This window comes from Trifolium pratense, linkage group LG2 (genome assembly GCF_020283565.1).
Source record: "Trifolium pratense cultivar HEN17-A07 linkage group LG2, ARS_RC_1.1, whole genome shotgun sequence".
Classification (NCBI taxonomy): domain Eukaryota; kingdom Viridiplantae; phylum Streptophyta; class Magnoliopsida; order Fabales; family Fabaceae; genus Trifolium; species Trifolium pratense.
The window spans coordinates 26,906,819-26,918,676 of record NC_060060.1 but is presented as its reverse complement, the minus strand read 5'-3'; the positions used below and the strand labels follow the sequence as shown (position 1 = coordinate 26,918,676).

Sequence of the window (11,858 nt, the reverse complement as noted above, 5' to 3'; positions counted from 1 at the left end):
ATTGAATTTCTCTGGCTTTAATGCATTTGAGAGAAATTGAGGACTGACGAAGAAAATGATAGTATGGTTGAGATCACAGACATATCATTTTCTCGCTACACTCTACACAGATGACTAGTCGACGAAGTTTGGTGGTATTTGTAACCATGGAAGGTGTTGTATCGATAATGATATAATTACCGCTATGATTCGATATCATTTAACTTTTGTTGGACGGAGTCTTAATTAGATGTTGCATCTTGGGATCATTGTGGTCACGTTAAAATATGTTATCAACCCGAGAGTCGTTTTTTCAAAATGTTTTATTCAAATTAAATATACACAATTGATTTTGCCCAAGTGGGAGAATGTTAGAATATTTTCTAATATTATGTGGGCTGCAATCAATTGTGGGTTTTGGTTTTAATAAAAACGGGTTGATGTTATTGTGATCCATTTGATGATGCTTAAGCCCGATAATTGTGATCAATAATAATGGGCTTGAACACTAATTCTGATTTGTGTAGAAACAAAGTGTAGGCCCAACTCTAGAGTCCATGATGGGTGGTACTAGGGTTGTTATCTTATAAATAGATAGGCTAGGTCCCCTTTGCCGTCACGTCGTCAAGCTAGCAATAAGCTGAACGCTCATTTGTGGTTTTACCCATCAAAGACCTCAAAGACGGGAGCATGTGATCAGGCAGAGGAAGACCTTGTCTAATGTATCGGTGATTCCGATATCGGCTATTTCGGTAAACATGATTGTCGATTCAAGTAAGTGTGTTCTAATTTCATATAATATATCGATCTCTAAATTGTTAATTATTACATTGTAATCTTGGTGATTATAGTGAATTCCCTTGGAAATGCACGGGGACTGGACTACTCTCAATTTGTGGGAGAAACCAATATAAAATTGCATTGTGTTGTCTTCTCTCTTTCTCTTTGCTTTTCATATCCGCTGCATACTCTTTACAAAACAAACACTCATCAGACTCTGAACTAGTTCAGAAGCTGATAAGTTAAGTTTTTTCCAAAAGCAAGAAACCCCCCCCCCTTCTTGTGTTTTTCTCACCTTCATACATTTTTCATTTATTCAATAACTGACGAAAAAATATGTGTGTCATGTGCAGTATAAGTCCAACAAACAACGACAAAAGTGATTAACATATCAAAGTTACACACTAACATGGCGTTCTGTGTTGGATCTCTTTCTGCCAATATAGCGAATGTGATGGATTTTATAGTTATATGCAATTTTTTTTTAAACTTTTCTTGAATGCTCGTTAATTTGATTAGACGGCATTCGAAAACAATGATATTACCAAATGCTAATACATATAAATTGAAGTAGCTCAAATGCATAATATTAATACAAAATCTCAACGAAAATCTCAGTCATATAACAAATTTGAAAGGTACTAAAGAATACAGCATAAATGCCAATATAATTAACTAGAAAACATAAAGCAAAATCTAAACCTAAATATTGGAAGATTTCTTATCAGCATACATGTATAAAATCCACTCTACCAAATCATCCTTAGATTCTTTTAAGGATATTAGCAGAACTCTATTTTGTTCATCTTTAAGCATTTTTAAAGAATAACTAAATTGTTGACTATTAAAAAAACCCTCATCTTTTGCACTTTTCAATAATTTAACGCAATCTGGAATAGAGTATTGGCCATGGACATGAGATGTGGCAGCAATTCCAGCATTTTCAACTTCATTATGATCTTTGTTTGCTTGAACTAATGGCTCAAATGTTTTTCTCATAGTTGATGTTGTACCAACCTTTGCCTTACTCCTCGTAAAAAACAATGATATAGCATTTCTAATATTCAATATTTATATGCATTATTATCCCCAAAAATGACAGGGATTTGCTTTAATTTCTTGCAAGAGAAAAGCCTTCAGAATGTGGAGATCTGACCAAGATAGAAGAAATAGCACCACTATGTTGTAGAAGAAATACAATAAATGAAATCCATGCTGCTGCACCCAGGAAGACTAAAAATCCAAACAATAATCCCTTCACTTCAGAGAGAAAGAAATCTAATAACATATACCCATAAAGCATTATTACAAGCACCACCACTGTCCATGCCACCCTCTGCATCACAAAATTTATCAATCTCTTAAAACAATTTTTTATCATTTAAAACTCTAGGAGGAAATTGAAATAAAAGATTAGAAATGTTTGAATTGATTTATTTGAGTTTATTTACTCGCACAAGTTTTGTGACACTATTTGGGAGAACTTATAAAAATAACTTATGACAATGTTCATAAGTGTTTTTCAGCTTATTTACATAAGTTCTTCAATATAGCTTATGAAAACAGCTCGTAGCATATATAAAAACAATTCATCTTTATTTTATCTTTTGCTATAAAAATAAGCTTATGCAAGCTTATACATAAGTGTTTATCATGATATTGATAAGCGCTTGTGCTATAAGCTGCAAATAAATTGTTTATCCAAATAAGCCTAAGTCATGAATGTATTTTGGACACTCTTAAGTATTGAAAGATATTTAAATCCTTCAATTTTCTCTTCCCACCCCTCCGGCCCCCCAAATTTCTCTTTTTGCGTTGAAAATTTCGGAAAATGTTTTCCAATTTTATTTTTAAACTTTGGAAAACATTTTCTGAAATTTTCTTCATGTTTTGCACGCAAAGAGAAATTTGGGAGTCGGGAAGAGAAACCATAGTATTGAAATTTAAAATAAAAACTAGCTTACCTCTAAAAGAGGCCCAATTCTAAATGTTCCCATAACCTCTTGTTTAGAAACCAAAGTAAGAAGAGGAATAAGTGCAAAAGGAATTTGTATAGCTTGAAGGACATTAAGCCATTCATTCAAAGTATCCAAAGAACCTTCAGAAGTATTAAAAACAATTGCTACAATCATAGTTGGAACAATAGCACAACTTCTAGTAATCAATGCCCTTAACCATTTCTTAATATTCAATTTTAAAAAACCTTCAGTTATAAATTGTCCAGCATAGGTACCAGTAATTGTGCTACTTTGTCCAGCTGCTAATAAACCAATACCCCAAATATATAGAATTGGAAAAAATCCACCACCATATTTATCTTCAAGATATTGTCCTGCATTTACTAATCCTATGTCTTTGGCTTGTTCTGTATTATAGAATACTCTAGCAAAAACTGTTATCACAGATAGATTGATCACTAATGTGATTAAAAGTGCGATTGAGGACTCGATTGTGTAGTAATTTAGAGCTTCTTGAACTTGGCCTTTGTTGCGTATGTCAATGTCTCTTGATTGTACTAATGCTGAATGGAGAAATACATTATGTGGGGTTATCACACAGCCTACAATTTCAACTGCTTGACGAAGTGTTTTTGAGCTTACTCGAGGGATTAAAAGACCTACAATAAAGTATACCATAATGAAAATAACGTAAGATTGACATTTCATATTGAAGGTGTGTCAGCAACATGACAACAACATATGTTTCATGTAATATTATTATTGATTTCAATGTCAGTAAGTAGTATTGTATCCGGTATCCATGTTTTAGAAGAAATAAGTTTATAACGGTGTTGAGAATGAATAATAATGAACTATTATATTTTTAGTTGATACAATAGAAAATGAATGTGCTTAAATTGCATCATGAGAAAATTTGTACCCATAAGAAGTTCTTCTTCACTAGGCTTTGTATCAAAGAACATCCATGCAAAAGAAAAGCCCATAGTTCCAATGAAAATAGCGAAAACACCTTCTAACTTTCTTACTCCATAATTCTCCAAAAATAGAAAGAAGAAACTGTTCATCAAGAGACAAAAAGAAAACATGATCAAACTTAGGCAAACCATATCATTCAATTTCACCGTCGTTATTATTAAGGCTGAAATGCAGTTCTGATTTTTTATTTTAACCGAAGTAGGATTGTAGTCCCTTAAATCTGAGATTTTCATCCTCGATTTCTCGAGATTCATATTTTCTCCCAGAACTCAATTTGAGACTTATTTTTTATGACGTGTCATTTTCATTCAAATTGTATTTTAAGAAGAAAAAATAGTGTTCAAGAAACAAACATGTATAGCTTACCAATCAAAGGCAGTGATTACAACACCTGCCCAAATGGGAAGAACACCATGGCTAAGAATCTTAAGAGCAATAGCACTACCAATAACCTCTTGAATATCAGCTGCAATCAAAGCCAACTCAGCTAGGAACCACAAAACTAATCTAGCCCAATTGGAATACTCCTCCCTACAAAGCTCTGCAAGGTGGCGCCCTGTGGCGACACCAAGCCTCGCGGATAGAAGTTGTATGAAGAGTCCCATGATGGTGGACCACATTAAAAGCCAAAGCAACGAATACCCTGCAATCGCACCGGCTTGTAAGTCTCCTTCCAAATTTCCTGGATCCAAAAATGCCACGCTCATTAGAAGCCCTGGCCCAGTAAAGAGCCAGAGCTTCTTCCATGAAAACGGAGGAACCACCGTTGATCCGGTACTATTTCCGTTTGACTCCAAGTCGAAAATACGAACCTTGTCCTTAGCCGCGTAAACATAGTCCTCTTTGTTTCCATCATCTAACGTTGTTGATAGAGAGGACAGCGGCGTGGATAATGGTATTGTCTCACATTCTTCGGATTGTAACAGCCGATTTTCTTCTCCTTCTACTTCGACGAATTCTTGTTTATGATGTTGTTGTGATTGAGTGTCCATGTTTCATGCGATTGGAAAATCATTTGTCATTGTAATGTTGTTTGGTTTATTGATTCGTTTCTTTTATCTTGTTTAGATTCTTATTACGTGAGAGAAGATTATGGAGAAAATTTAGTGCAATTGTTATGGCTGCGCAAGGGATTAACGGTATCAAGATTTGAGGGGTGTATGATCAAGGGAATTATGCATGTAAAACCTCATGTTGTATTTGTGGTTTATTCAAAGATGCTATATTTATATACAAATAATGCTATATTTTGGATATGGTAAAATCAACCAATTTTAGTGTAAGAGGATTTAGATTAACTAAAGTCACGTTATTTTAAAGCAATCTCCACCGTTCCTATAATCAAATATATTATTATACTACTCTACTTTGCCTTGTCATTTATGGAACTGAAGCACTTTTACCTTCCAGCAAATTTGGGGGGAAATGTGATACATTTAATTTGCACAATTTTTTCTGTCTCATATGTTTTGTGTCTTTATGTGAGTTCGAATCTGAGATCTTGCATTTGTATAGACCAAAAGATACTTGAATTATATAACAATAGAGGAAACAAATTGAGTTACTTGTTCAACAAGTCAAATCATTAACTAGAGGTTAGTTGTGTCCAGTTAGAAAATTTGTTATGCAGTTAGAGTAGTTATGCCATGTGGATGGCTAGAAGTTAGAAGGAGCTAGCAATATCATGGTTGGGCTAAGAGGATGCAGTGTGTTCTAGCTACGAAAAACAAATTTCGATTTGTGTATGGTTCAATTCCAGTTCTGAGGGAAGATGAGCTCAATTTTGTTGCGTGGGAAAGATGTAACAATCTTGTTCATTCCTTGATTGATTAATCCAATGAAACCGTGTGTGGAATGATCTCAAAGAAAATAAGGGTGTAGCATACATAAAATGACTAAACTGTTAACTTATAAACATAATTACAATGAAAACTCTCCCTTTAAAAAAAAAACATAAGTATAATATCTTCAGCCACTAATATTATTATCTTAAAGGTAAATTTCTTTTTACTTAAAAGTTGTTATCATTATTAAATTTTTAACTTTGAAATTTATTAAAGTATATTATATTTATGTTATTATTTTTCCGAATTTCTGCTATTGTCCAAGGAAAATATCCAAAAAAAAGTTCTTACGGATCAAGATATCGCACTTTTTTTTATATAAAATAATATGATTCTTTGAAATTATTTTGACCAATTTTTCTTTACCTATGAGTCAGAAAACATATGCAAAGAATCACAGTAATCTTTATTTTTAGAATCTACTATATAAGAAAAGAATGTACATATGAAATTCCTAATTTACCCCTTTTTCATTTTTTGACACATAATCAATTCAAGGTTATTTTGTGTCTTTATTAAAAAAAGTTAGTAGAAAAATGCTAAAAAATTTCTTAGTAGGAATCGAACCTTTAACCTTTTAGTTACACTTCTTATTAGATTTACCACTAAGCCATATGAATTAATTTGTTATATTTTTGGAACCAACATATAATCAACATGAGTTAAGTTAAAAGAAGAAAGGGGAAGTGTTTATTTATTTTTTCTTTTTTATAATAAGAGAGTAAAAATCATATACAAATAAAAGGAGAGATTCAATGAAATTCATTATTTCAACGTCATAAGTGCATTGTACCAAATAAGACAACAAATGTATGATTTTTTTTTTTTTACAATATAGAGGTACATGGTGTTGTTTCCATTTATTTATGATATTTTATTTGAGTCCAACCCTTTCTTTAGTGTAATTTTATCATTTGTTGTTTATGTTTCGTTTTTTTAGATTCACTCAACTTGATTTATGGACTTCAATCCAATATTTAATTAAGTTAATTTTCAATTTGTAGTTCAACTCAATAAATTTAATTAATTTAATACAAGAATATGGTGGGAGAAAAACTGAAAAACTCCCGTAAAAAAATGGTGAGACAAAAACAATAAAAATTGTCAGTTACCTCAAGAGAATTATTCTCTACAGTTGCGCGTGAATGATACATTTAGTTTAAAAAACACAGTAAAAATTAAATACAAAGTTGAAAATAGTTAAAAAATAAATGACATTTTTTAGAAGTTTTTTTTTTAAAGATTTTTTGTTTTTGATATAAGGACTAATATTTTTTTTAACAAACATATATTAACATAGAAAACCTCCCCAACACAAGACGTACCGAGGTAGACTACAAAAGTTTACAAAGAGTCAGAGAAACAAAACCATAAACAAATCACACGAGAAAGATATAATAAGAAAAATATGATTTTCGTTCTTATGAGATTTTTCTATGCGGAAGAAAATTATTGGAGAAAAAAAAGGACTAAAATATTATGTTGCCTATTTTTTTTTAATAATTTTACGGGTTATATTCAAATTAATACGGGAACCTAATTTTTATGGATATATCTACGGGTCTTATATTTTTACTCATATATTAGTAAAGTTGTTTATTTTTTTTTATAATTTTACGAGTTATAGTCATATATTAATATGGGGACATAATCTTTCGTGTGAATTCTGCGGGACCTATAATTTCTTTTTTTTTAGACTAACAACAAACAATATTCATTTATTCAAGTAAGTAGAGTACGTGTGAATCTGCACTGAATCTGAATCGGAGCAAATCTGCAAATCTGAACAAAACAAACATTGTACTACAACGGAATTAAACCGGACACCGTACCAAGACGCGAACTCAAGACAAAAAAAACTCTGCACTAAGACGGGATTAAAACAACATCAGACAAGAACAACAAAAGAAAACTCAAATGAAACATAAGAATGTGTGAAAAATCACTTATTTAAATAAAAAAAATATAAAACAATCAAAAAGGGGTGATTTTAGATCAAAATTGATCCAAAATCACCCCTCTTTGAAAGATGAACAAGAATAAAAAGCAAAAAGTAGGGTTTACTATGTTGTTGTTGTGGGGCGGCTATGAAAAAGCAAAAAGTGGCATATGTTTTTCCTCTTATTAATAAGATTTCATGTTATTTAATAATTTATGTAGGACTATATATATTTATACTCATCAATTAATAAGATAACCTTTTTTTTATTTGTACGAGACTTATAATTTTAATCATATATTAATAAAGTTGTTTATTTTTTTATAATTTTACGGGTTATACTAGATCAAATATTAATACAAGGACCTAATTATTTTGTTCATTTTTACGAGCCATATATTTTTTTTATTAATATATTAATAAGGTTGCTCATTCTTGACATATATTTATACTCATGCATTAACAGAAGGATATAATCTTTTGTGTGATTTCTGCGGTGCCTGTGTTTTGTTTTTGAACAAACTAAAATGAATTTTATTATTAATAATGAGTCCTGATTGGCACAAGGTGTGCCAAACAAAACAACAATAGTTTATATCATACACGTACGCAAGGCCTATGTTTTTACTCTTATTAATAAAATTTACAGTTTTTAACTATTTTTTGTGAACTTATATTTATACTCATATATTAATATACGATAACCTGATCTTCTGTGTGGTTTATGCGGGACCTATGTTTTTTACTCATATTAATACGATTAATACGTTTGTCCGTTCTTTTATAACATATACGGAACCTATAAAATACTCATATATTAATATGGAAACTTTTTTTTTTGTGATTTCTACGGAGCTTATACTTTTATTTATATATTAATTAAGTTGCCTATTTTGTTTTACAATTTTACAGGTTATACTCATATTTAATACGGTGACCTAATTATTTTGATGATTTTTGTGAGACCTATATTTTCACTAACATATTAACAAGGTTACCTATTTTTTAATAATTTTAAAAGGATATATTTATACTCATATATTTAATACAGGGACCTAATTTTTTGGTGGTTTTTACAAGGCCTATGTTTTTACTAATATATTAATAAGGTAACTTATTTTTCCATAATTTCTACATTATCATTTATATTCAAATATTAATACGGAGACATAAGGTTTTTTTGTGATAGTTTTACCATTGTTCTTTTTCTATTTTTTTACCAAATATTATATCTTTCTATTTTTTTAATCTTTTAATCTACTTCCCAATAAATTACTATTTTATGTTATTAAGTGAAGTTTTCAATTTTTTACTATTTTGTTTAGACCTATATTTATAATTATATATTAATACGAGATCCTAATCTTTTGTGTGATTTCTGGGGACCTATGTGTTTTTTTTTTGGTACATGGGGACCTATGTGTTTTACTCATATTAATAAGTTTGCCCATTCTTTTATAACATCTGCGGGACCTATATTTAAACTCATATATTAATATGGAAATTTTTTTGTTTGTTTGGTTTCTACGGGACTTATACTTTTAATTATATATTAATTAAGTTGTTTGAAACAAAAATAAAATAAAAATTAAGTTGTCTATTTTTTTTTACAATTTTTCTGGTTATACTCATATTTAATACGATGACCTAATTATTTTGATGACTTTTGCGAGACCTATCCTATATTTTCACTAACATTTTAATATGATTGCCTATTTTTTAATAATTTTTACAGGACTATATTTATACTCATATATTAATACATGGACATAAGTTTTTTTTGTGATTTTTCAACACCTATGTTTTTACTAATATATTAATAAGGTAGCCTATTTTTTTTCTTCATAATTTCTACATTATCTATATTTATATTCCTAAATTAATACGGAGACCTAAAGTTTTTTTGTGATGGTTTTACCATTGTTCTTTTTCTATTTTTTTTACCAAATATTATATCCTTTCATCTTACCAAGTGAGGAGCGGCAACGCCGCGACTCCCGTGCGGACGCACGGGTGTCCTGCTAGTTTTTTTAAATATAGTAATTTGCAAAATATGAAATTAATTTAATAAATTAAATTTAGAAGATTTTTATAATCATTCAGAAAACTAAAATTAGCATATGTTAAGTAATTTAAAAAATTTAGTGTAAAAAAAAAGTAATTTAATAATTTTTTTTTGACGAAGTAGTAATTTAATAATTGTTCATATAAATAGTTTATTTTAATATAAAGTAATCTCATTTATTGATTTACTACTTTTTTTTTTATAAAAATCGATTTACTTCTTTTTATTTTAATATATATTTCATTTCATATTTTTTAAATATCTTTATCAATACAAATTGATTTTCCAACCAAAAATGAATTGATCCGAGTGGTAAGAGGTTAATTGGTCCCCTTAACTTAATATGATGGTAACAAAAAAAGGGAGATCCCACATTCGTATCAATATGATGGTAACAAAAAAATTAAAATTTATTCGTATCAATATGGTGAAAATGTGATGAGTGGATCCTATCATCGAATGATCCATTTTATAGAGGAAATATCCAATCGTGGCATCAGTAAATGGAGAAACGGTTGATAGATATGATATAGGAGAGCGAGAACGTGCACCAGAAAGTGGGAAGAAACGCGATGAAATCGTTCCCGCGTTACAAGTTTTAGAGGGAAAATTCGAATCATACTCAAGCACTTCACTCCTTTGGACTTCGTGCTTGGGGGGCTGTGGACTGGGCAATGGGCTTAAGAAAATATCCAGTAAGCCCAATTAGAGTAAAAAGGATGATAAGCCCAAATCAAGTAAAACCTAAAATACCCAATAGGCGATTAGAAGCTAGGGCGTGACCTGCAACTCTAAGGCAACGCCAAAAAAGGGTGGATTCTGTGTTACTGTAAATATCTTCTCCTTCCTTGTATCAACCGCTAACTTAAGAAGGAAGAAATAAACTTCTCGTAACTGCCATAGCTTGGAGACCAAGGTTCTCATCCCTACTTTCACGCTATGTTACCCAAGAAGGCGCTGTGGACCGGATTTCTAGGAATCCTTGCTTGGAGAAGAAGACTAGATGCTCTATAAATACCTCCGTACTTTCATTTGGAAGGGAGATCCTTTTTTCTGACTTATAAAACTCCCAGGATTGTTGGGATTAAACCAAGTATAATCACACCATTTGATCAATAATATAATCCCCTTTGAGTTTTTACCAGAACACATGGTAACAAAAAAATTAAAATTTATTTTTCCTATTTTTTCTTTTATAAAAAACTATCTTATCTTTTTGTCAAGAAAAAAAAACAATCTTATCTTAAAATAATAATAACATTAATAAATAAAATTGATTTTCCTATTTTTTTTCTTTTTAAAGACAATCTTATCTTATAATAATATTAATAATAAATTTTAAAAATCACTTACAAATATAAATAAAAAAAATGTGTTACTCTCAACGCTGTCCCTTAATAATTGACCTATTAAAAAAAAAAAATTCTTAAAATAATTCACCTAAATTCTTAAGGGCTGAATTAAATGTGAAAATAACTTCACTATAAAAAAAAAAGTGAAAATAACTTAAGCCAATGGTCTTGAATGTGATTTTAAATCGGTCTTGAATGTGATTTTAAATCGGTGTTTCAAAGCCACTGAGTTTAGTCTATTGATAAAAGATTTGGGTAGGATGTATGAGGTCCCGAGTTCAATCATCTACTTCATTATAAACAAAAAAAATTGGTGTTTCAATTTTTTTTTTTAATGTTAAAATATGTCTGTTTCAAAATCGTTGGTCCAACTATGTCATCTTAATCAGATTTTTTTTTTCTTTCAAAGTGTCTCATATTTAGAGAATAACATCTTTGTGAGGAGTTGGATGTCATTACTCATGTCAATGTAATTATAATTTTTTCTGACAGAAACCTAATTGTAATGTCTTATTCTCTTTTAATGATGAAGTATATATTTTTGGTGGTTCTAGCTCTTTAGAAAATCCAACCTCTATTTATTCCTTCATTGCTGCTTATATAGAAACAACAAGAACATTTTAAGCTGAAGGAATTATGTTAAAAATGATGAAAAAGGAATTTTCTCATTAATGACATTTTTGGAAATTTTTGGTGTTATAGTGGTGATTAAATCACACCAAATTCTTTTCTTTCCACAGATGCAATTCTGGGCAAAGATGCTCCCTCGTTACCTATATTGAATTTAAATTTCAATTAACATTAAAAAAGTTTTTCATCAAAAGAATTTTGAATTAAAAAAGTCAAAAAGAAAAAGTCAAAAAAAGGACAAAACCGTAAATCTGTTCATATTATTGGGGTTACAATCGTAATTAAAGTTGCTGAGTAACTTCCTACAAATTTCCTAAATATCATCCTATCAAA

At 30.1% G+C, this 11,858-nt stretch overlaps 1 protein-coding gene across 1 annotated transcript; it reads right to left on the bottom strand.

Moving 5' to 3' along the window:
- Positions 1–1,870: 1,870 nt before the first annotated feature.
- Positions 1,871–4,687, bottom strand: LOC123911675 (metal transporter Nramp2-like). The gene is made up of 4 exons (XM_045963147.1): positions 4,062–4,687; positions 3,640–3,776; positions 2,724–3,376; positions 1,871–2,095 (listed from the first exon to the last, which is right to left on the bottom strand). The coding sequence occupies exons 1-4, from the start codon at positions 4,685–4,687 to the stop codon at positions 1,871–1,873; spliced, it is 1,641 nt and encodes a 546-aa protein (XP_045819103.1).
- Positions 4,688–11,858: the final 7,171 nt, after the last annotated feature.

Bases quoted from the DNA above. Each gene is read 5' to 3' on its own strand.
- LOC123911675 (XM_045963147.1), bottom strand. From the start codon at position 4,687: ATGGACACTCAATCACAACAACATCATAAACAAGAATTCGTCGAAGTA. The intron at 3,777-4,061 runs GTAAGCTATACA...CTTGATGAACAG, and splicing joins GTAATCACTGCCTTTGATTG to TTTCTTCTTTCTATTTTTGG. The intron at 3,377-3,639 runs GTACAAATTTTC...ACTTTATTGTAG, and splicing joins TGAAGAAGAACTTCTTATGG to GTCTTTTAATCCCTCGAGTA.